Genomic DNA, 26,368 nt, shown 5'->3' on the forward strand with positions numbered 1-26,368 from the left:
ATTCCTGTGACATTTAATCCATGACACGTAGACTCGAATGGTGCGTATACGTAGATAATCCAGGCTTACTTGCATTGATTGATATTACTGAACTTTCTCCATGATTCCATGATCCTGATATATTGCATGATTGTATTCTTACAGGATGTTGCCAGAGATAGAATTGTCATTAAACCTACTACCAGGTCAAAGTTGTGGAACTGATTTTCATTACACCCATATCATCCATACATTTATTAAGTCACATCGTTTCTTGACATGTGTTATGAACATCATAAATTTAATTCTTCACTCACGTCGGGTCCTAGGTCAGATATATGAAGTTTCAGATTTTTTTGATAAGGATTTCAATTCAACCAATCATGGCTGGAATACCACTTCAACGATGACATCATCATTATCACCCTTGGGGAGTTGCTGACATATGCCAAGTGTCAATTTTTTTCATTGAGTGGTTCTGGCATGTTCAATTTATTTCCTTTAATCAAATATGGCTGCTCCCCCCTGGTGTTGGGCTAGCGGCTAGGGTGTCAGCTTAGGATACCTAGGATCCTGGGTTCGAAACCCGGTCGATCGCTGAATTAACGCCAGGGGGGTTGACTCAGCCTGTCATCCTTCCGAGGTCGGCTAATTGAGTACCAGTTCACTGGTAATTCCCTGCTTGTCGTTAAAGGCGGCAAAAAGGGTTGGCGTCAGGAAGGGCATCCGGCCGTAAAACATTGCTTCAAAAAGGGGACCGAAAAACAACAACTACCACGGTTCCCAAAAAAGGCCAACCCCCGCTTGCAGGGAAAAATGGCCTCTAAAGGTGGTTTGTTTGTTTTTTTTAATCAAATATGGCTGCTGTGCTTAAACTCTAAAGAAACTGAAGGCATGGATTCAAAAGGTTTGTCCCGACATGCAGATGGTTCTCCTCCAGCCTGACAATGAATGGCCTCACCCAAGTGCATGAATGACGAAAGCAATTTGTTGCCTCAGCTTTAGTGCTTTTAACCTTAGGACAGGTCCATTTGACCTTAGGACACCTGCCACACAGCTCCAACTTGGCTCCGTCAGATTTTCATCTCCCCAAACTTAAGGGATACCTTCATGGAAACCTATTTTTTTTTCTTCTTCTGATGATGTCAGGGCTGTTGTGATGCACTGGTCAAGTCAGCACGATACAGTTATATCGTGACGGCATCACAAAACTACTTGAACGTTGGTAGAAACGTGCAGACTGCAGTGGTCGTTGTGTTGAGAAACAAGTGTGCCCTACGGTAGAATAAAGATTGATGTTAGTATCTGTCTTTGTTTCATTCAAATATCTTTACCTGAGAATTATAGGAGGCATTGCTTTTCAACATGCCTCGTATATGACCTGGGCGGTGGCAGAGGCTGGGCTGAGGTGAGAGGGCAAGAGGAGCAAGACCAGAAAAGTGCTGGGAAAAGACTACAAGAACACCTTGAAACAGAGGTCCATTTGACTGTACAGCAACGAGGGAGGGAAATGTTGGAAGCAGCAGCACCAATTCACAGTGGGAATTCCATGACACTTTGAACGAAGGCTTTGTGCACCATTTTAAGATATGATCAATGGTTAAGAACAAGATGCAACTTATTCTTATAAGTTCATAGGTACACAACTGTGGTAATTATAATCATATACAGGAATCCACGATAATTTTGGTTTATAAAACCAAATTGTGATGTAAAACCATGATATATGATTTGTTTGTAATCAAGAAAAATAACCACATCCAGACAAGAAATATTGGGTACAGTGATAGATGTGTGAGGGACAATTTGATGAGCAAGTGTCATTTCAACTAGGTTAGTGTACAATGGAAACAGGACGTGAAGGATTATTGTACAAGGGGAAATGTATCATGTATGCATAACAGGTGAGGCAGCACCTGAGTGTTCTGTCTTATATGGTACATTAGGGTTGGAGAGGTCAACATTTGTGTACATACTAAATATATGCTCCAAATGACAACAGGTGAAGGGCAATTTTATTGTTAAAGGCAAGAAAATATAATTTGATGTGAATGCGTCAATGGATATGTTTCCGCCCACATTAGATGCTGACCCATTTACGTTTGATCTCAATTAAAGGTCACATGAAAAATTAAAGTAGAAGAGAGAAAACATCACATGCTTCCAACTCAAGTTATAGTCTGCAAAGGATTTTCAAAGGGCACATGACCTTTGACCTGTTAAATTTAAAATTGAATCAGTTAATCTTTGTATTACAGTCCATAAGTGTGTTAAGTGTGCTTGAAATTGAGTGATTCATAAGTTATTGCAGTAACACAGATTTTCAATTGAAGAGTACTTGACCTTAGGCCTTTGGAACCCAAAATGTAATCAATTGATCTTTGTATTACATTCCACAGTTATGCCAAGTTTAGTCAAAATCCTTTCAGTCGTTCATACGTTATCACGGTAATGAAAATCTGCTACTTCCAGCTAAAGGTCACATGACTTTGACCCTTGAGCCCAAAATCAAATCAGTTCATCTTTGCATCATAATGCACCTGTGCACCAAGTTTCGTAAAAATTGGTAACGAAAATATGCTTCGGTTAACCAATTGACCTGTGACCTTTGACCCCAAAAATCATATCCATTCATCTCTGCATCATAATACATACCAGTACCAGGTTTGGTCAAAATCCCTTTAGCTGTTCACAAGTTATCACGGTAATGAAAATCTGCTACTTCCAGCTAAAGGTCACATGACCTTTGACCCTTTGAACCCAAAATCAAATCAGTTCATCTTTCCATCATAATACACCTGTGCATCAAGTTTGTTAAAAAATCCCTCCACTGTTTCACAATTTATCACAGTAACAAAAATTGATCACGGACACAGATGAACGGACAACCCAAAAACATAATGCCTCCGGTGCCGGAGGTATAAAAAGGATGAGGAACAGTGTGTTTGAAAGACAAAGGTTCCAGGACAATGGATTTGGGAAAAGTGCAACAAAAGGTTAATCCAAAATAATGGATATTTTAGGTTCAGAGAGCATTTTGATAAACTGTGTAAATGTTAGAGAATGATCACTCTCGATTTACTGCAGACTGGGTGATTGCTGCGGTAGTCCTAGCAGCACTGGCATTACTTCTTGGAATAGCTGCTGTCATCTGCTCTATTTACGGAATCATAAAGCAGCAAGCTCTCACTACACTACCGTACGCCAGTGTAGGATATACTTTTACAGGTAACTTCACACTTAGATCATTTAATAAGGTTATTTTTATGTTTCTTTGCTCGTTCACAATTCCTGTTCAAGCTAACTCTGTTGTATTTCTCTTGTATAGGTGTGTTTTCTGGAGTGGCAATTTTTCTCTGTACACACGCAATGCTGAGTGCTGCTCTGCCTTTCGGGTGGAGATCTCGCCTCTCGTGGTCACACCATGTTGCCACGGCTGCACCACCTTTCTTCTTTCTCGCCGCCTTATTCGCAGCAGCAGTGGCCTGTTGTCGGCGCCGCCAAAGTCACCACGATGATCTCGAAGTTGCGTCAAGAACCCCAGGCCAAGCAGAGGCTGGAGTTGCCAGGCATGACCATGATCATGGCCATGCGAGACCCATGCATCGTGGTAGCAGGCCTATGGCTGGAGCAAGCAGGGGCATGGAGATGCTCATGTGGCAGAAAAGTAATGTTAGGGGGCCGAGTAGAGGCAACGTTGGACGAAGAAACTTACATCGGCCCCGGCGTTGAGGTTTGTGGTATTGTTCTTTTAATCCCTCGTGCCCACTATCGTGCATCCTCCTGCCCACTATCTACATTCACCAAATAATGTGCAACTATTGTTTATTTCATAAAAGAAGAAGAAAAAAAGACGAGTGGGGATAGGGAATATAATAGAGGAAAGAAGTTGGGAATGAAGTGTGAAAATCTTTCCTTGTATATTAAAATATATAAGGCCCCTGCTTGCTCCGCACCCCCAAACTACACTTTTTGCCCAAAGTTGAAGCTCCAAAGCACTCGAAATCAAGCCCCCCCCTAAAAGATGGGGGTGGTGGGCGGGGGAGCAGCATATTGCACAATAGCACGTCTCATGAAGTTGCATTGCAACATTTGTTGGATGAGACAGGCCACATAGATTAATAGACTGCAAATACTTCTGCCCCCAAACAAACATTCTTGCAGCTGACCTCCACTCCCTGTTCATTTAACCATTATCCAATAATGTTTAGGGCATGTAGACATGTCATGGTTAGACAGAAGATTTTTCCACGACATACAAGGTTCAAATTTATTTCACATGGTATATTTTAATCACAGCTTTCAAATTCCCATAAATCTGATTTTTCCGATCCCACTCTGCACCCAAGATTCTTCAGGTACCAACACTTTTGTCTTAATTTTTCCTTAAAAATTTTTTTTAAATCCAACGAGTTTGTTTTGCTGTGAATTTAACATACTGTACTTTATTGTACTGTTAATGTCTGAACGTAAAACTCAATCACCACACAAAAAAGACAAACCTTCCTTCAAAATATTCAGCTTGTAAGTACAGTCGAAACATTGCCATGAAAGTTGTCCCACATTGTAGCTGAAGTATTTTGCAGTGTCAATCTGTACCTTCCAAGTTATGCTGTTGTAATCATTTTTATAAATGCTAATGAAAATTTTAAGGACGTTTTCGTTTTCTTGTTCCTTATGAAGTGCTCCATGGAGGAAGCAGTGAAAGCAGTTACTATAACCTCCACGAGCACCTCAATGCAAACAAAATAAATGTTCTCCCTCTAAATCCTGCTGAAAAGTTTTTCATTTCTTTTGGAATTTCCATGGATGAAAAGGTGTTAGTAAACTCTTCAAAACTGCCAATTTCTCAATCAAGTTTTAACTAGCATCAATTTTTCCAAATACCATTCTTATTACCTCTGCCACTGAAGTCGGAGAGGTTATGAAGATGCGGATTTGGATCCAACTACGATAATTTTAAAAGTGATTCTTCACCATTGGGAGATAGGGCCAAAAACGATACATAGCAGGATATCTCAAAACGTTGTGGACGGATTTGGCTGAAACTTCGTGGACAGGTTGTGTCTGACAAGGACGATTCGATTTTGGTGAAGATCTGAATATGGATTGGGATATGACAATTATTTAATTATTAAAGTGATTCTTCACCATTGGGAGATCAGGTCAAAAACTATACATAGCAGGATATCTCAAACATTTATGGATGTATTCGGCCAGACATTAGTGGACAGGTTTGTTGTTTCACAAGGAAGAATCGATTCGATGTTGGTGAAGATCTGAATCTGATAATTTTTTAAAAGTGATTCTTCACCATTGAGAGATTGGCCCAAAAACGATGTATGAATAAGAATGATATTTCAAAAGTTGTGGACGAGTTATAACAATCCTTGATCGACGAGTTGTTTTAATGACAAGAACAAGCCGATTGGATTTTGGTTCAGGTCCAGGTGGAGTTCCGGCCTATCATTGGGATACAAAACGTAAACTGTTCAGCCTGGCGGAGGTATGCTCTACAGAGTGCCATTTCAGTTACCTCTGCCACCAAAGGTTGGCAAAGGTTATGTTTTCACCCCTTTGTCTGTGAACATATCTGAAAAGTTGTGGATGGATTCAGCCAAAATTTGGTGGACAGCTTGGGTGTGCAGCAAGGATGAATGAATCCGATAAGTTAAGTGATTCTTCACCATTGAGAGATTGGGCCAAAACGATGCATGTATAATAGCATGGTATTTCAAAAAGTTGTGGACGGGTTAAGATAAAACTTAGACGAGTTGGTTAGGTGACAAGAACAAGCCGATTTGATTTTGGCTCAGGTCCCAATCCAGATCCAGCCTATCAGTGGGATACAAAACAAACTGTTCAGCCTGGCAGAGGTATACGCTCTAGAGTACTGTTCCAATTTACCAATAAGACGTCCCAGTAACGACCATTTGCAATCACGTTTATGGCCTGCAAGGAAAACAATTGGATAAAGGAAGTATGTTTGCAAAAATAAAGCACCTAAAGTCATCATATTTTGTTTTCTCAAACAAATGATCTGTATCATACCACAGGTCAATGAGACCAGACAATTAGGGACTGAAGGCAGGAAAGCCACATTAAGAACTGAATTTAACAGATTCCCTCCACCTCAGAACTGCTATTGATATAATAAACAAGTCTATTTTCTGTCCATCCCAAACGACTCCCTCAGTTTTGAGGTTAGCTCCACCAAATTTACTGTGGAACCTTTTGGGATCCCAGGGAGTGTCCTAAGGAGGGTGGGAGGTTTCATAAATTTCTCAATAAAATTATAATGTTGTTTCCACCCATACTAAACTGTTCTCTCCGCATTTAAACACAATCACGGGTCGGCATTCGCAGTTTCACCATTTGCTGCATGTGGAAACATTCGCCGGTTCGGTAACAACAACAATTAGGATTTTACATTTCCTCCCATACGATACTGATCTTTATCTGCGTGTAAATGCATTCGCGGCTTTGGCATTTGCAGTTTCGCCAATCACCGCCGATAGAAACAATAAAGCCACCTTCTGGTAGGGTCAGTTGCAGTAGGTTTTTTTTGCCCAAGTCCTTTACAAACTGGCTGTCCATGCTTAATATTTGACTGAAGGTGTAATTTACTGTTTGGCATTTGCCTTTTTTGCCCAAGTCCTTTACAAACAGGTTGTCCATGCCTGACGTTCGACTGAAGGTGGCACAGGAATGTGTTATTTATTGGTGCATGGTTTGGCATTCACCATTCGAGAACATGAAGCTAAGAAACCACTTGACAGTTGAAGTTTTATTACCTTAGGAGATGCAGGGTTGTGACTTTCAAGTGCAAATTACTAAAATTTGAGAGAAGTGCAACTTTATTCTACTTTTATAACAAATACACCAATAATTACCCCCAACATAATCATGTACAAATAAATCCACAGGAAGAGTGCCAGAAAATAACATTAGGACTGAGAGAAAATGAAAAAGTCAATAGATGTACCTCAGATACCAAAGTTACACATTAAGGCTTTTGGGTTCAGGCAGAAAGCAAGAAACATGAAACTACATGCATACTCGTTCAACACAAGTTCCCAGGAAACTGCCTCCCATCTGCTTCCTCCTCTCAAACCTGAGGTTCAAGCACTTCCGCAGGTGTGAACCCTTCATGGAAGTGCCATCATATTAGCTTGAGGAAGGAAAGCAGAGGGTAGGGTTATCTGGCAACTGAATGCAAAACGTTATGCATCAACTACGGAATATCCATACATTGCGATGTAAGGATTTGCAAAACAGGCAGTTAAATAATGCGGCAGTTGCCGCCAGGCGACACCTTGTGAGCACGTGGGGCAGGCTCTCCAGAGGTGATTTTCTTCAAACACTCCATTATCTTAAAAAACAACAAAAAAACAACAACATTAAATCATACCAATAAAACAATGCAATAATAGTTTTGAAGATGTGTGCAGATTTATGGCATAGATCCAAAACCTATACTTACTTCATCTTCATCTGGAAAGCCATCTTGCTCAAGCTTTGAAAAGATGAGGTTTCCATTCACTGTGATTTCAAAACTCGCTGATGACAAAGAGAAAGAAAATAGTAAATACCATGTAGGATCTGCCCAGTTGCAAAACATTGTATAATCATACGAAAATGCACAACATGGTGCATGTCTGTTGCCATATTTTTATGGCGTAGCCCGTAGGGAAATGCTGTCTGGAACAGCGGGTGTCTGTCCGTCTGGTGGATGTATGTATGTTGATTCAATTTTAGTGGTAGAGCAAAGATCCAGCTAGTAGAATTTTGTTTAAGCGATTCTTCACCATTGAGTGATATGTCCAACCAGGCAAAGGTATGCTCTATACTGAGTGTCGTTCTAGTTTGTCTGTCCACACAGAATAAATATGATTTTCTCTGCAAACGTTGGTCCAATTAACAGGAAATTTTCACCATAGGTGCGCCTCCTCCTGTATAATTTTTTATATTATTATGACGTCAGAGGTCCAGTGGTCAGGCACAATCTTGGAAAAAAACGAAAAACTTTACACCTTAATGAGACATGACTCATTGTAAAGAACTCTCCATGCGGAACTAGAATGGCACTCAGTAGAGAGCATACCTCTGCCAGGTGAACAGTTTACGTTTTGTATCCCAGAGTAGACCAGAAAAATCACCATACAGAATCACATTTAATCATAATCATCCGTCCACAACTTTGAGATATCAAAATGTTTTGTATCGCTTTTGGCCCCCATCTCCCAATGGTGAAGAATAATTTTTAAAATCCGAGTAGCCGAATCTGGATCTTCATCAAAATCTAATCATTTCGTCCTTGTCACATACGTTACATATCTGCCAAATTTCATCCGAACCCATTCACAATTTTTTGAGATATTTTGTTCACAAACGCGCAAGCAGTGCGTTCTTTCAGTATTTTCTTTTATAATCATCCCTGCTGTTGTACATCATATTTAAAAATATAAAAGCATGACTTATTAAACAATGTTCCAATACCCCCAACTGCAATTGAGGTACAAATGATGCAACGAATGGAGTGTAGAAGTGCGTCAATGTACCTTTCCGGCCTGTGGAGCCAGAAACATCAGCACTCGGGAACTCGCTCTTGATGCGCTGAGCAAGCTTCCCGTAGCGCCCCTTGTAACCTCATCTACCACTGCAAACAGACATCCATACCACATGACCAACTCCCCAAATAACAAGGTTAATGGACACTATACAATGGGACAATTTTTTTTAATTTTTTAAAATAAACCAACCACAATCGCATTTGTTTTTAATATGGCTCAACCATTAAGAAGCACACGGAGTATATACAGGTGATGAAGAAGAAGGGGAAAAGCAGGAGGAAAACTAGAACAGCACTCGGTAGAGCGCATACCTCTGCCAGGCTGAACAGTATGTTTTGTATCCACTGATAGGCAGGATCTGAACCAAAATCTAATCGGCTTGTTCTTGTCACCTAATCAACTCATCCAATAACTTCTTTTTTTTAAATAGCATGTTATATATTACTTTTCGCCGATCTCTCAATGGTGAAGAATCGCTTCAAAATTAAATAATTATGGTATCCGAATCCATATTCAGATCTTCACAAAAATCGAATCGATTAATCCTTGTCACACACCCAACCGGTCCACCAAGTTTCGTCCAGATCCGTCCACAACTTTTTGAGATATCCTGCTATGTATCATTTTTGGCCCAATCTCCCAATGGTGAAGAATCACTAAAAATTCTACTAGCCGGATCCGAATCCGGATCTTCACCGAAATCTAAACATTTCATCCTTGTCATATACACTACCTCTCTGCCAAATTTTGTCTGAATCCATCCACAAAATTTAGATATCTTGTTCACAGACAAAAACACAGACAGGGGTGAAAACACAACCTCCATCCACCTTTGGTGGCGGAGGTAAAAATTAACTTCACCAAATTAATGTGCCTCTGATAAATCTACTATTACAAGCTTAGGCAAGTCATTACCGGGAACCAGCTCTACACTAATACAACTTACATTGGAAGCATCACGCTAGGCCTAGACAATAACCTTTTCTGGAATGGAACCAAGGACATGTTATGCAGTTTTTACTTGCGACATGTCAAGTCTACAAGAGCTTTGCATTGCTGTTGTTGTTGGGGTTCTTCTTGTTGGTTGATTTTGAAATGTGCACCCATTGGTCTGCCAGCTGCTGGACCACACCCACATCTAACTTGACTCCACCCACCATAGTGACGAAACAAAACGATATGGCCGCCATCTTGTTTCCTGGTGAAATTAGGGCTGCTGTATAGGCCACTGCTGATCATACACTGGCTGGTTTGTTGCATCACATTTCCATCGGCTTTGTTTGGGTTGAATAAAATTATTAGTAAGGTTTAATCAAGCCCGAATGCACTTCCTGAAAAAAATAGCATTACATAATTTTTGAACTGATGCGAGTTTCCCAATTGGCCTGTTACCGGATTTTTAAAGCCAATTCAGTCGGGCTTAATGGCAAAGTCCCGCACCACGAATGACCACGTGGTTTTTTTTTAATGAACAAAAGGTTTATTCCCAGAGAGCACAGGAGGGTGGAAACTTGCTAGCTGAACACACCTTACGTTCTTGAGCCCCGAGCCTACATCTGCTGTACTCTAGCCCAGAGAGGATATCAACACAACCCTTCCTGCTGCTCCTGTACGTAGTGGGTGCACTAATTGCGTGAAACCGGACTTGACATTTTAAAGACAATACAAATAATTAATGACAACCAAAATTTTAAACTTCAGACAGAAGAGTAACATGATGGCAGGCTTGCTAGTTGTCTGGCCTGGTTTAAACTACCTTAATTCGTTTTAATTTAATTAAAAAATTAGTTTAATTCATTATTAGTATTAATTATTAATTTATTAATTATTAGTATTGTAGTGCGATGCTACGCGCACGACTTGCTTACCAAGGAGGGAAGCGGACAACGCAGGCAACAAGAAAGAGTTTATTGGAAGAGCTCCACTGTAGCACTGAGGAGCTCAGGGCTGCGAACCCCGTGTATATCCCGAGGCCACGACTACCCCTCGGGCGTGGCCGACGCCCACTTGGTGCGCGGAATGATGCCATCATGCCAGTGAGCTTTCGTGTCCGCCACACGCGCCCCCCCCCAGAATTCCCGCGCACATGGAGGGCCAGCTTGCGGGGCAAACGGATGACCAGGCCGAAGCGCCCTCTGGCGACTGGCGGCTGGCAGCGTCCGGGGTACAGGGATGCCAGCTGGGATGCCTCCGGCTGCACCCGGGATGGGTGCAGGACCGAGGGGCGGCGTGCCGGCGGGGCGCCGGGGGTCCGCCCGCAGGGGGGCGGCCCCGACGAGGGGGCCGAGCCACCGGCGGTGGGTGGTCCACGTCGAGGTGGGCCGGCTTGAGGCGATCCACTGAGACACGGTCGGGAGTACCGCCGATGTCCAAGGTGAAATGTTCCACCCCAGTCTCCAACACACGGAAAGGCCCGTCGTACGGGGGCCGCAGTGGTGTCCGGTGGGCGTCGTGCCGGACGAAGACGTACTCGGCGGTGCGAAGCTCCGGGGCGACGTGCGTAGGTGGGTGCCCGTGGTGCACCGTCGGCACCGGGGCGAACCTCCGGGCTGTCTCCTGCAGCGCGGAGCGCTCCTGCACCGCGGACCATGGTGCCGGGGAGGAACTCGCACGGCACCCGCAGCGGTTGTCCGAAGACCAACTCCGCCGCGGATGCGCGCAGGTCGTCCTTGGGCGCCGTCCGGAGGCCCAGCAGGACCCAGGGGAGCCTGTCGACCCAGCCGCCATCGCGGAGGGTGGCCCGGAGCGCGGCCTTCAACGAGCGGTTGAACCGCTCGCACAGGCCGTTGGCCTGGGGGTGGTAGGCCGTGGTTCGGTGCAGCTGGACCCCGAGCCCCCGCGCGACCGCCCCCCAGAGCTCCGAGGTGAACTGAGGGCCGCGGTCGGACGAGATGTCCGAGGGGGCGCCGAACCGGGCGACCCAGGTGGCGATGAACGCCTGCGCGACGTCCGCCGCCGTCTTCGCCGCCAAAGGCACGGCCTCCGGCCACCGGGTGGTGCGGTCCACCATTGTGAGGACATGGGTGAAACCCCGCGAGGGGGGCAGAGGTCCCACCAAGTCCACGTGAACGTGGTCGAACCTACGTTCCGGCACCGTAAACGGGGCCAATGGAGCCTGGGTGTGTCGGTGCACCTTCGCGCGCTGGCACGCGAGGCACGTCCTGGTCCAGCCGCGGACGGCCTTCCGGAGGCCATGCCAGACAAACTTGTCGGCGACCAACCTCTGGGAGGCCTTCATGCCCGGGTGGGACAGGCCGTGGATGGCGTCAAAAACCTGGCGCTGCCAGCCCGCGGGCACGATGGGCGAGGCCGCCCGAGGGAGACGTCGCACAAGAGGGCCGTGCCCGCACCGTCGAACGGCACCTCGGTGACGCGGAGGCCCGTGACGGCGGTCCGCAAGGCCTGGACGCCGGGGTCGGCAGCCTGGTCCGCCGCCATCTGGGCATAGTTGATGCCGAGGTGGACTGCGTGGGCGACGGACCGGAAAAGGCAATCCGCCACCGGGTTGTCCTTCCCCGCGACATGCCGGATGTCCGTCGTATATTCGGACACGGCAGAGAGGTGACGCTGCTGCCGGGCCGACCACGGCTCGGTGACCTTGCCCATCGCGAAGACCAGTGGCTTGTGGTCGATGAAGGCCATGAACGCACGGCCCTCGAGCAGATGGCGGAAGTGCCTGACCGCCAGGTGAAGCCCGAGCAACTCGCGGTCGAAGGTACTATAACGGCGTTCGGGCGGGCGAAGCTGCCGGCTGAAGAACGCCAGCGGTTGCCAGGCACCACGCACCCATTGCTCGTGCACCGCACCCACCGCGTAGTCCAAGGCATCGGTGGTGAGGGCGATCGGTGCATCGGGTGCCGGGTGCGCGAGCATGGTGGCGTTAGCCAAGGCGAGCTTCGCGCCCGCGAACGCCGCGTCCATCTGCTCGGTCCAGGTAACGTCACGTCCATCTGCTCGGTCCAGGTAACGTCACCTTTGCCCGGCTTCCCTCGGAGGGCCTCGCGCAGGGGGCGCAGGAGCTGGGCGATGCGGGGCAGGAACCGATGGTAAAAGTTTACCATGTCCAGGAACTCCTGGAGCCCCTTGATCGTGCGGGGGCGCGGAAACCCCTTCACTGCCTCCACCTTGGCTGGTAGGGGGACGGCCCCGTGCCTGGTGACGCGGTGCCCCAAAAAGTCGATGTCGGCGACGCCGAACCGGCACTTGGCGGGGTTCACCACGAGGCCATGCTGGCCCAGGCGTTCGAAGAGTGTGCGGAGATGGTGGAGGTGCTCTTCACGGGACGCGCTGGCGACGAGGATGTCGTCCAGGTAGACGTACATGAAATCCAAGTCGCGCAAGACGCTGTCCATTAGTCGCTGGAACGCCTGAGCCGCATTCTTCAACCCGAAGAGCATCCGAAGAAATTCGAAAAGTCCGAATGGCGTGATGACGGCCGTCTTCGGGATGTCCTCCGGCCTGACGGGGACCTGATGGTAGCCGCGTATGAGGTCCACCTTTGAAAAGAAGGACATGCCCGCCAACCGGGCGGAGAAGTCCTGAATGTGGGGGACGGGGTAGCGGTCGGGGGTGGTGGCGTCGTTGAGGCGCCGGTAGTCCCCGCACGGTCGCCATCCCCCGCCGGGCTTTGGCACGATGTGGAGCGGCGACGCCCAAGCACTCTCGGAGCGCCGCACGATGCCGAGCCGCTCCAGCGTAGCGAACTCCGCTTTAACTACCGCGAGCTTCGTCGGCTCGAGGCGGCGTGCCCGGGCGTAGACCGGTGGCCCGGGGGTGGGGATGTGGTGCTCCACCCCGTGCTTGACGGCCCCCGCCGAGAAGGTGGGCCGCTTGAGGGCCGGGAAGCCGGCGAGGAGGCGGGTGAATTCGTCCGCTGCTGGAAGCGTACAGATCAACCTGGCCGGAACCGAACCGCTCAGCAAGCCGCACGGCGAGCCGCTCGATGAGCCGCTCGACGAGCCGGGCAGCGCGCAAGCGAGCGAGCTGTACGTCTCGGCCTGGACGAGCCTTCTGTGCTTTACGTCCACCAACAGCCCATTTGCATACAGGAAGTCCGCGCCAAGCAGTGCCATAGGCACGTCGGCAGTGACGAACGACCACCGGAAAACCTGCCCTCCGAACCGCAGAGAGGCAGCGTTTTCCATATGTGCGTATGGACGTACCGTTGGCAGCAAGCAGCGCAGGGCCCCGGCCCGCGGTTTGCTTGTCGGACGTACCGGCGGGAACGACACTCACCTGCGCTCCCGTGTCGCACAGGTAACGGCGCCCGGCAAAGGTGTCCGTTATGAACAGTAGGCTGTTTGAACGGCCGGCGCTCAGTGCCACTACCGAGGGCCGGCCCGGGCGTTTCCCGACCTGCCGAATGAGCACGGCGGGCGACACTGCCGAGCCTCGTGGCCGAACTTGGTGTGAAACCGGCAGCAGGCTTGCGGTTTTTCCACGGCGGCGGAGGTGGGCGTGGCGTGGCGTATGCCACGAGGCGCCCGTCGGGGTAGGGGTGGTCACCCGCAGGAGGAGGTTCAGCGGCCACGCGGTGCGTCGCGTAGTAGAGGTGGTCACCCGCAGCAGTTTCGGGCTCGGAGTAGGGGCGTGCAGCCGCAGCCCCGGGAACCGCGACGGCCGCACCAAAACTCACCCGCGTGTCCAAAGCCGTGAAGAACTTGTCGGCCTCGGCAGCGAGAGCTCGGGGTTCCGTTATCATGGAACCGGCCAACGCGAGGCGTACTCGTGCCGGCAGCTGGTGCCGAAAGAGCGCTCGGAATAGAAAATCCGGGGTTTCGTCGCCCAGTAGCGACAGCATATGGTCCATTCGGACCGACGGTCACGTGTCGCCGAGCTCAGGGAAGTCCAGGAGGCGGTCGGCTCTTGCGTCCTCCGTGAGGCCAAACGTGGCGAGGAGACGACGCTTGATCGCCTCGTACCTGTGGTCGGCTGGTGGGTTCCTTAGGACAGACACGACGCGGGCGGCTGTGCCGGGCCCGAGGGAGGCGACCACATGGAAGTACATGGTCTCGTCGCTCGTGATGCGCCGAAGCCGAAATTGGGCCTCGGCCTGAACGAACCAGACCTCGGCCTGAGCCTCCCAGAACTCGGGGAGTTTGACCACAACTGCGTTGTTTGCCATTGCTATGGCGTGTTCGGTTGGTCAGCTACGGCTGAGCCAACGTCGGGGTCACCAAATGTAGTGCGATGCTACGCGCACGACTTGCTTACCAAGGAGGGAAGCGGACAATGCAGGTAACAAGAGAGAGTCTTTATTGGAAGAGCTCCACTGTAGCACCGAGGAGCTCGGGGCTGCAAGCCCCATGTATATCCCGAGGCCACGCCTACCCCTCGGGCGTGGCCGACGCCCACTTGGTGCGCGGAATGATGCCATCACGCCAGTGAGCTTTCATGTCCGCCCCGCACAGTATTATGAATTATTATGATTATTAATTATTATTAATATTTATATTATTATTAGTTTATTAGTTTAGTTTAATTATTCGTTTTAATGTCTCTACTTGGTGCACTCCACAATCTACTTATGCCAGCATATTATCCTTTGCATTAAAGCTATTGATATTAATTATCCCAAAAGATCATGGTGTAAAGGGGTTGCCATTGAGTTGATACCACTCCTGGAGTCAGGTTCACTACTTGGGATTACTTAAAGGCATTAAAGGCACTGCAATCCACAGCAAGTGGGAATGCTGCCACGTGGGTATGGCAGAGGCACAAATCAAAGGGATCTCAAATCCAGATATAGAAAAACAACAATGTGAAAAGGTCGAGCTCTGGGTGTGGCATCATTTGGGCTTTAATGTCTGATTGAGGATTGACCATTGATTGGTTGAGGATTGACCATTGATTGAGGATTGACCATTGATTGACCATCTGATTGACCATTGAGGAAAGGGTGGAGTCGTCGTACACACGCAAGTCAGTGAGTCAGCAATTTTAAAACCATTGGCACAATGACGTGGCTTGTCCCCTGAAGTGAGGGTTTAACCCAGATTAGCAACCTGTTTGACGATACCACCAGCCCGGATAGTTAATACCTTCCCAGCCACGTAAGGCTCAGGAGCGCATGCACACCTATACTTGCATAAAAACAACAGGCAACAAGCAGCTGCAAACACACAGGTGGTCACTCAATGCAGACAAGAGTAAACAGACTCCCTCCATACATCGACAATGGATTCAGAGCACGTTTAATTAATAGTTTCTCAGGTACAAATATTCACCTGGCTAAGGAAACGCCCAATTACTCAGACATTATTAACATTTATATTTATATTATACTGCACCACTAGCCCTCTGCCCCGCCAAAGGGATAAAGACAGTCAGTACTGAGAGCGCTCACGTCTTCCAATACAGATTTGGTGTCCATGGTTAATTAATAATAATAAACAACTAAATTATTCAAAAATCCCACACACATATGATCTTACCAATACTCCACTTGCACCTCCAATCCCATGATGTCTGTCGGTACGGATATCACCAGCTCAATTCACGAACACAAGCTCGGACGATTCAACGCCCAAACGCAAAATGAAACCTGTCGGCTGTCACTGTCAACCAGGACCAGGAACTAAAGCTGATTGACGTGAGTTTTGCTCCGCCCCACCGCCCCCTTCTAATCGGCGTTTTTAACACGTCATCTGCTTTACAAGATTTTATTGACGAGTTCGAGTATTTATTGCAAAACGATAATTTATTTGTAAGAATGATTATTTTTATTTCATCACTAGCAAAGAGTCGAAAATAATCGGAGAAGGTAGAAACCAGCCAGGCTGCACATAGAAAGGAAATACGGAGAAGACTCCGACGCGCAGAGCTTTTTAATATTGCTTTGATTCCATGTCTTTCAATGCATTCACCTTCTTTCTTGCTTTGTTTAATTATTGATTTACCTTTTTTATCATCTCTCTGCCGTAGGTATCTGTGAGCCTATTTAAAAAACACTAATCGGCTGCATTAAAGGCGCAGGTCTATTATAAATGAACGTTGCGTGCATGCGTGCGTTTTGCACGTTTTGGATTTTGCAGTGCATGTTTTGTATAGAGTTATACTGGAACTTTCTGATGTGGAATGCGATACACCAAAATTATCGTCATGTTCTCGTGAATTAAAAAGGCTGATTAACTACAAATAATCCCGATGAATTTCCACGTTTTAAACGCGCGCCATGTTAAGGTGTATAGAACAGCTAAATATGTGCTTCCTCGGCATGGCATTCTAATTGCAAAAATATATACTAAAAACAATAACATTATAACAAAGCATATATTAATTAATACCAATAATATTAACAGCAATATTAATATTGGTATCATTTGGCAATAATAATAACGAACGTAGTATAATCCCCGTCTTGGCCCAAGCACATCTGGGCTTGCGGCTTGGTGAAAGCCAGGCTCATACTCAAGTACTATAGCACGCAGGTGTGCTACAAGGCCGTGAAGACCAATGAAAATTTGGTCCAATGGGCCCACAAGTTATTATATTCATGGTGTCAGGAATTTCATGGCATTATCGATAACTGACTATCCCTTCCACTTTCCAGTATTGATGACCTGGCAGTGGTCCCTGTGATATCAACAGATCTCTTTGCAGAGGACACCAAATACTCCACATTCATCACCGAACCAGAAGACCAACTGCAACATTTCGACAAGAATAATTGTACCAGAACTAGGAATGGTCTGATACATGTGGCTTCTGCATTTTAACTTGGAAAATTGTAACCTCATACACATCGGTAAACGTTTTACACTCGATGACTATTTGTTGGGACCTGACACAATGTAAATGTAACCACTCTTTCTCCAGCAGACCATGTAAAGGAGACCTTGGTGCAGTAACTTTTGAATATAGCTTGCAGTTTCATATTCACATTGGTGAGTCTGCCAAGAAAGCTATAATGCTGGGGCTTGTTTGGGATCATTTGAAAGACCTGGATCGAGAATCATTTTTGTAACTATAATAATGTTTTGGTACGTCCACACCGAGAGTATGCAAGCTTTGTATGAAACCCATATATTGTTAAGCAGCTTAGTCCATCGGGAAGTGTTCAGTGCTGAGCCACCAAGATGTCGACAGTTCTGTTGGCTCGAACAAGTGCCAAGCGCTAGGGGGGTCCAGTGTGCTACGACCTCACTGTCCTCAAACAACAAACACAACTATGTCCTACCCATTTCCCAAAACCACCACCCTCGCACCCTTCCCCCTCCAGACCCCCCCCCCCCCCACCCTCCAATTCTACTCCCCATGGGACCCACAATGTCCTTGAAAAGTTTGGTCACAATCAATTAAAGCAGTTAAATAGAATAATTACCCTTCCCATTTTTCCAACCCCCTTCACACCCCTCAAATCGAAATATAAACTGAACATCAAAAGAAACTTATCACTTTCATTTATTGAAATGTGCGGCTTTACAAACACGTTTCTTGAATTGTAATGGCTGATTATATAACGGGAACTTCACTTCAATCACCTGGTTGATCAACAATGGCATGCTTGAGTGGTTCTGTGCAGGGATCTTTCCCTTTAAATAATGACCCTCATAATGAAATCCTCCAGTTCTCGTGGTTAAACATTCATTTACTGCTGTCTATAGTCACTCTAGAGGCTTCTAACAGGGAAAACAACAAGAAAATTCATATGCCACGCCTGACATCTGAACAACGTTTAAGGGCAATTGGGATGCTTGAGGCTGGTGTAAGCCAGCGAACAATTGCCCAACGTCTTGGTTGCTCACAGCCTGCAATTCCCAACCTGGCCAGGCGTTACGGTGAAACTGGAACTGTGCATAATAGTCCACGAAGAGGAAGACCACGGGTAACCAGCCCAAACCAAGACCGCTGGATTGTGCTGCAGCATCTTTGTGATCGTTTCCTCCCTGCGAAGCAGTGATAAAAACAGCTGCAGTGACAAAAGGTCGCCACAACAACCGCATCAGTGTCTCTACTGTGTGGAGGCGCTTGAGAAGTCGGGGCCTGGTGGCAAGACGTCCTTGCAGAGGTCCAGTGTTGAACGCTGTGCATCGGCGGAACAGACTAAGATGGTGTCTGCAGCATCGCCGCTGAACACAGCAACAGTGGAGTGCAGTCTTGTTCAGCGATGATGTCCAGATTTTGCCTCCATGCTGCTGATGGGTGTCAACAGGTATGGCACAAAGGTGGGGAAAGGTATTAGTGAGGGCCATGCATGGGTAATTTTTTATTTTCATTTCAAATTGATGCAAAAGTTTCGTTTTCAGTACCAATTTGAAGATAAGGGCCTATAGAACAATTTTGGTTCGAGTGTCAAGCACTCAGATAAAAAATGGGGCTTCTGGGGACGTGGGGGGTTCCTGACCCCCCACCGGCCTAAGCGAAATATGGAAACTGTTATAACTTTTGATTGGATGATCCGATCTGAACATATGAGGTATGTATGGATTCAGGATCAGGAGTAGCAACTTGTATTTCAAGTATATTGCCCATAGAAGCAATAATTTTGCCGGTATCGGCGCATATCCACAAAAAAAGACCAAGGGTCATAGGCCCGATTAGCTGAAACATGTTTAAAAAAAATAAACTGGACAATTATACTCGGACCCAATGATATAGTGACATTTTTATTTATCTTTTAACTATGCTACAATATGGTGGTGAGTAACTGTTTAGACAATTGCTTGAATAAGTCCTTGAACAATAGTTTTAATAAGAAAGTGGCTAACAAATCGACCATATATACATGTCAGTATTGGAAATTGTTCTGGTCCAGCTACTTCTCGCATTTGCACTTGCACAGACGTGTGCACTTCAACTTTGCCCTCATGCACTTGCGCAGAGCGCAGGTACTTGTGCAAGTGCACTTCACATCCAGGTGGAATACATCCTTGGCGAGGGGCAGCGAGGTCCAAATGGGAAGCAGCTTGCCATCCTCTTCCTTTCACCCATGATTAGTGGGGTTGCTGACAGGCATCATGGACCTTTGGGCTGTTGTCCAGATGCTCGCTTGGAAGACACTCCTTTTGAGATGTTGATCCAAAGCATCACTCGTTGGGGGAATTCTCTCCACGTCCCTAGTCTGCTGTAAGAACACCCTCATTCAGACGAGGTCAACGTCATTGTCCTCGTTTGATTCATTGGAGTACAGCCGACAGACGAAGTTCGTTGCCACTTCTTTCAGCCTTGGCGATGTTTGGAATGGAGTGTTGACGATAGTTGCAAATTCCTCCATTAGGGATGGCACTTCGTGCATCAACTTGCAGCAGTATCGCTTACCCTTAAAGTTGAAGCAAGACGTGCTGTCTGATCCAGTGAATGTGTGGAAGAGGGCCATGGCTTTGCACGTTGTCGTGCCCAGGTTTGTGGCGATAGTGTTCAGGGAGATCATTCTGGCTGTCTTTCCCGCTTTGAAGGAGATCCAGATTTCTGCGGCCAGATTCAGAGCCTTGATGTGATGGCAATTACTCAGAAGGATTACGACAACATCTGTGTCTCCAGTATGAACCATCCCATGTGACGATGTTTGGAGGGCATGGAGGAGATGTACTAGGACACAAGTGTCAGCTTCCTCATGGTTGCATTGATCCATTGGTGGACTGTTTCCAACATGGTGGACTTGATCACCTGCAGTGATGTAGACATCCTTGTCATCTGGGAACTGTCCTTCTATTATCTTTTTTGACAGGAATGAGAACAGTTCCTTCTTGTTATCAACGTTCGCCAGAAACTTCTGCCAATTTCCTGGGATTTTGGCAGTACCAGATACACGTTGTCGGGTGCCTGGTCCTCGTTTTTCCCTTGTGCCTCCTTTGATTGTCAGTGCACGATACTGGTCCCAGACACTGTCTGGGACAGTGTCTGGGACCTGACACAGTGTCTGGGACTGTCTGGGACCAGACGCAGACACTGTCCCAGACACTTGTCGATCTTTTCAAGTCGTGGCGAACTCTTGGGCAGAATACCTTGTCGAAATATGAATCAAAGGTGTTTCCTTGGACAGTTGTACCAGGAAGTGAGTGTATCAGTACTCCACCAGTGGAGGCTCACAATTCAAGTTCGCAGAAAGAGAAGTCATATTTGGCATGGCCACCTGACTCACAGAGAGGATCTTCCTGGACTTCTCTTGTTCTGGCGACGATATGGGTCCTGCGAGGAGTTGACGGAAGAAATACTTCATACGTTGTGGAACACATGATTCTTCGCAACCATTGGGAAATGAACCATCAAACCTGAATGCAGTGTCATGATCCAAAACAGCTTTACGGAGAATCAATGCTGCCATTAGTAATGTACATGCTTCCTCATCTGGTGTTTGAGTTGCATCTGATATGATCTTTCTAGCCTTCTTCGAACAAACGATGAAAACTCGGTCTTGGATACCTTTCTCCTCTGTCAAATTCGAGAAGTGTTCGAGGACTGTTTCCTTTGTGCGGGTCGGGTTCACGGTCTTCTGGATTGCATGTTGTTCTAATCTCTCCATCATCATATCTGTCAGATCTTGCAATGCAAAAATTATACGACCTCCAGTGACTTCTTCCTTTATGAATTGGAGCAATTCATTTTCTGTTGTGGCCTCAAGATTTTCGCTAGCTGTGTCTCGTTTACAAATCGCATCGTAACGGTGGATGAACCCTGTGTAACAATTCCGATGATACTTGGCTTCAATGGCGACCAGATCGCCTTCTGTAAGGAGTGACACGATACGCTCTTCCCCCAGTGCGACTGCCTTGTCATGTATCTGTTTGGTGAGTTTAAGCTTCTGGAAAGAATGGTCTGCTGCATTTGTTTCGTCACCACAGAGGAGACACAGATTACGATTAACAGCTGCACTAGTCCGCCGGGATATTTTTCTTGCAGGAGGCAATCCTTCATAGCGACGTTTTTTTGCATGGTCAAATACTGATGTGCCCTGTAAAGCTGACGACATGATTTGTGCCAGGATGCATGATGCTTCTGCATGGATTCTTCATCTGGAAGTTTTACGTCTGGGTGGGGAGCAGCACCAATTTCTCTGAACTGACTTATATTACAAGGCTGGTGATTTCTGTGTAGGCTCCCTCTACGACTGGCGACTGGATTCGCAAGAGGACAAACAAGCCCTTCCTCTGTTTTTGGCACAGAATGCAAAACTGCCATCTCCTTGTCCCAGCCATCTCAGAAACGACATGGAAAGACAGAAAGAAAAAACAATATTAAACTAGAACGCCACTCTAGAGCGCATACTCCCGCCATGGGTGGCCGCTGCTGAGCCCTATCTTCCAATGGTAAAAAAATCCTTCAAAAATTCCTGGATCCGGAATAATATCCTGAGCTTCACCAAAAACTAATCAATTCTTCCTTATCCCAAGGGCAATCATCCCACCAACTTTCATCCAAATCCGTTCAGAACTTTTCCAGATATCTTGTTCACAAACACACGAACACACGAACATATGAACACACACACACACACACACACACACACACACACACACGATTGAATGCATTACTCCCTGGAGGGAGTAATAACTGCCGTCTTGATGCATAAAAATGTTGGGTTTATGAAGGGACAGAGGTTATTCTTAAATTTATGTGCACGGCACTGAAAACTCCCATTTCAGCCATCCATGATATCTAAAAGCTGGAAAGAGAAAGTGACCAAAATAATGAAGGGTTTTCTTCGGTTTGATTTTGGCAAAAGACAGAGCATCCCCAGCTCGTTGACACGGCCCTAATAAAAAAACTGGAAAAAGTTCAACAGGAAAGAGATGAAAAAAAATTACCCGATTTGCGTCATTACTTTTTGTATTTATTGTCTCATTGTTATGAAATATCATATAAGATATGCTCCAATCATGTTTATTTTATTTTTATTCAATAACTCATACATGAAAACCTGGGTATAGACACCAAAATCACCATTCTAGGTTCAATAGGACAGAAGTTATGAGGCATAATGCAAAAAAAGCCCAAAATTGGCAGCCATCTTTGATTTTTGGCAGACCAGAATATTCAAAACATCAATATTTTGACTCCAGTTGATTCCTCACACAGTATTAGCTTAAGATAGCAATACAAGTTATATGACACAGCAATTGTGTGAGAATTATGAGCTTTTTCAAATAAAATTTGTAATTCACGATTTTCGATAGCTGCCATTTTGGAAAATGGTCAAAAAAAAAAAAATTTATATGAGTGCTTGACACTCGAACCAAAATTGTTCTAAAGGCCCTTACCTTCAAATTGGTACTGAAAACGAAACTTTTGCATCAATTTGAAATGACTGAGTGTCCGGGCACCCCACTATATGCATCATGCTGTATTCGCCAGATCAATCGTTGGGGAGGACCCAGTGTGATGGTATGGCCGGCATTTCCACCCATTTCAGGACACCTCTGGTCATCGAAGGCAATCTCACGAGTCAGCGTTATGTCAATGAAGTTTTGAGACCTCATCTGCTGCCATTTCTCCAGGCTCATCCTGACATCGCAGTTTTCCAGCACGACAACGCTCGACCCCATGCTGCTCGCATGACCACAAACTTCCTCCAGGAACAGGGTGTTGAAGTGATGCCTTATTCCCCTGACCTCAATCCCATTGAGCATTTAAGGGATGAGCTTGGTCGACGTCTTGGATCGAGGAGATCAACGGCTATTGTTACGGATTCGTCACTTCCGTTGTGGTGGTTTTCATTCACTGTAAACATTTTTGATTCCATGTACTATTATTGTTTTCAAAAGGTTTATTGTTTATGAACTGTTTTCAAAAGGTGAAAAAGTTAGTGTTAAAAGAAACAGGAAACCGGATCGGAAACGGGACGACGAAGAGGAAGAAGAGGAGAAAAAAAGGCGGAGTGAGTGAGTCAGACAAGAAAGCCGAGCTGCTCCGAGTTCTGAAGCGAACGTGGTCGAAAGGGAGTCACTAGCGAACTTTCGGGTTTCCCGGGAAACGGATTCCTGCGACAGAGTTGTTATCGCTGTGACAGATTAACCTGCGTGTCAGGTTTTGCGATCGATTTCGGAGAGAATCATCGTCGGGCCGTTACGTCTCGAGAACGGGCCGTCGGCCATTTTGACCGGCGCGCTTTGCGCGTCGAGCAAGGTTTCTTTGCTTCGCTTCAGCCTTTGCGCATCGCGCAAGGTTTTTCTTTGCTTCACTTCCACAGTTTTCACCGCATTCAGACGTATCTGGTGTGTATGTGTGTGCAACGCGGCTTTTGAAGATTAATTTGTGGTTCGCCGACAGCTGTGAAACGTCCATACCCGAGCGTGTGATCTCTCAGTCGCCTGGAGGGCGCCTTTGGATTTCCCAGTCGCCTTGAGGGCGCCTTTGCCCCGCTTTGGCAGCGGGACTGTTCTTGCCATCCGAACGGGATTCTGGTCTCGATTGGACATCGTTCTGGCAATCGGTGGAGTGGATCGACTTTGGTTTGAAGCCGGGATCGACTTCGGCTTGAAACCGGAATCAACTTGGGTTTGAGGCCGGGATAGAGACATTGGGGATGTTCTTGTTTCACTCACTTGGAGCACAGCGAGTTATATATTACAAAACTGATGGTACCATCATAGAATATTGATTGTATTTTTGATTCATATTATTGTTGTACTGTTATTCTTGTGTGATCTTAATACAATATTTGTTTGTTGGTAACAATTGGTGTGGCTTCACCCTTGATCTTTGACATACAGAATAACACATTTTTCTGCCGTGACTCCTCTCGGGGCTCGGAGGTACACCGTGACCAGGGGGTCGGGGAGGAGCACGTAACACTATCAATCGGCAAATGCTCATTCAAGGCTTGCAGGAGGAGTGGGACAGACTTCCCCAGGACCGCATCAGACGCCTGGTGCAGAGCATGCGTCAGAGGTGTAAAGTCTGCATCACAGCTGAGGGAGGACACACATGATATTGAGGACTGCTATCATTCTGTCCTTGACTGTGAGGAGTGTTGTGTCAATACCTGTGTCATTTTGTTTTGACTGTATTCAGGTGCGTGCCTTTGTGTTGCAGTGCTGTGACTTTTGTTGCACCACCCCTTGTGATGTTGATGCTTTTTCTTTTTTTGTGATTGAGGCACCTCTTGTTTATTGACATGTGTTTAGTAAAGATAGCTGAATTTAACCTGTGTTCAAATATTTTTCATTTTTGCGTGGATGATTTCAATGATTATCCTTCTAAAGATTTGATGTTTCTTTTGATATTGAGTATATATTAGAGCTGATAACTTAATTTATTTCATCATCAAGGTCTCCCCACTATCCCCACCAACTTTGGTGGCGATCACTCAAGCTTTGACAGAGAACCCCCATCCATTGAAATTACAGAGATCCCCCATCCATTGAAATTACAGAGATCCCCCATCCATTGAAATTACAGAGAACCCCCATCCATTGAAATTACAGAGATCCCCCATACATTGAAATTACAGAGATCCCCCATACATTGAAATTACAGAGATCCCCCATACATTGAAATTACAGAGATCCCCCATACATTGAAATTACAGAGATCCCCCATACATTGAAATTACAGAGATCCCTCAAATATTGACATTCATTGGTTGCTAGATCTATCCACAATATCATTGGTTGCTAAAAGACAGGGCAGCATGTAGAATCATACTAACATAATCATAAGACTTCAAACAAACAAACAAACAAAAAACTATTATGGGGGGCAACACCCCCGAAGAGCCCTAAAGGGGCAGATTTTTTTTAATGCCGTGAACAAACTTTAGAACATCAGGTTTCATCAGAATTGCAGGTGTAGTTTCTGAGAAGAAAGCAAATACATATTTTGGGGGGCAACTCTCACCCCCCTTCCCCCCCATAGATCCCCAAAGGGGCAGATTTTTTTAATGCCGTGAACAAACATTGGTACATCATGGGTGATGAAGGTTGTGGTGAAGTTTCATCGAAATCGTGTGTGTAGTTTCAGAGGAAAAAGCAAATTCCTATTTGGGGGGGGGGGGGGTGTAGGGGGAGGGGTGAAACCTGAATCCACTTTGACCCCCGGTAAACCCCCTTAGACCACGATTTTTTTTAATTCCGTGAATAAACTTTAGTTACAACACGACAAATATAATTTGTGCCAAATTTGGTCGCAATCCCATCAGCGGTTTCGGAGAAGAAGTTTCAAGTGTTTATGGACGGACGGACAACGCGCCATCGCATAAGCTCAGCTGGACTTCGTTTCAGATGAGCTAAAGACCCTGTATATAGCGCCACCTATGAGGGCGGTCTGGGTGTTTAAGAAAGTCTCAATTACTGCACAAAGAAAACTAGAACGGCACTCGGTAGAACACACATAAATACCTCCGCCAGACTGAACAGTTTATGTTTTCTATCCACTGATAGGCCGGATCTGGATTCGAACCTGAACCAAAATCTCATCGGCTTGTTCTTGTCACCCAACCAACACATCCACCTACAGGGTGAGCCATAAGCTCCATGAGCTCCAGTCGTAATAACATTTTATAGCAATAACAGTAATACATAGTAACAGGAGTAATAATAACATATTACAGTAATAAAGCAATTACAATACCTCCTTCCACATTGAGTGCATCCGTATGATGTCCACCGTTGTCACGTCACAAGATATTTCTTGTGATTATTTTTCTCTTGTGATTTAATTTCAAGATTAATATTTCTCCACATCCAGTGTGAAAACCGACACAAAATACCATGTATGTTTGTGGTGCCAAAATACCAAAAATAAAGTTTGTGGTGCCATGATAAAGTTTGCGGTGCCATGTGTTATGGTGCCAAAGTACCATGTGTTATGGTGCCAAAATACCATGTCTTATGGTGCCAAAGTACCATGTGTCATGGTGCCAAAATACCATGTGTTAT

General features: G+C 46.2%; 3 protein-coding genes across 3 annotated transcripts in view; 2 read left to right on the plus strand and 1 right to left on the minus strand.

Moving 5' to 3' along the window:
* LOC137437721 (uncharacterized) overlaps positions 1-4,751 on the plus strand; it is a 71,311-nt gene extending 66,560 nt beyond the window's left edge. Inside the window, exons 4-5 of the mRNA XM_068132291.2 lie at positions 3,067-3,207; positions 3,308-4,751. Of these exons, the coding sequence (XP_067988392.2) occupies positions 3,067-3,207; positions 3,308-3,711 (545 nt within the window). The 3' untranslated portion in view covers positions 3,712-4,751. The remainder of the gene's footprint in view (positions 1-3,066; positions 3,208-3,307) is intronic.
* Positions 1-26,368, plus strand: part of ZNF575 (zinc finger protein 575) — a 686,770-nt gene that overhangs the window by 609,316 nt on the left and 51,086 nt on the right. The gene's annotated exons all lie outside the window — the stretch shown is intronic.
* LOC137437727 (migration and invasion enhancer 1-like) lies at positions 6,752-16,168 on the minus strand. The gene is made up of 4 exons (XM_078766304.1): positions 15,986-16,168; positions 8,541-8,638; positions 7,463-7,539; positions 6,752-7,351 (listed from the first exon to the last, which is right to left on the minus strand). The coding sequence occupies exons 1-4, from the start codon at positions 16,012-16,014 to the stop codon at positions 7,262-7,264; spliced, it is 294 nt and encodes a 97-aa protein (XP_078622430.1). The 5' UTR covers positions 16,015-16,168; the 3' UTR covers positions 6,752-7,261.

Source organism: Myxine glutinosa, chromosome 1 (genome assembly GCF_964187855.1).
Source record: "Myxine glutinosa chromosome 1, kmMyxGlut1.1, whole genome shotgun sequence".
Taxonomy (NCBI): Eukaryota; Metazoa; Chordata; class Myxini; order Myxiniformes; family Myxinidae; genus Myxine; species Myxine glutinosa.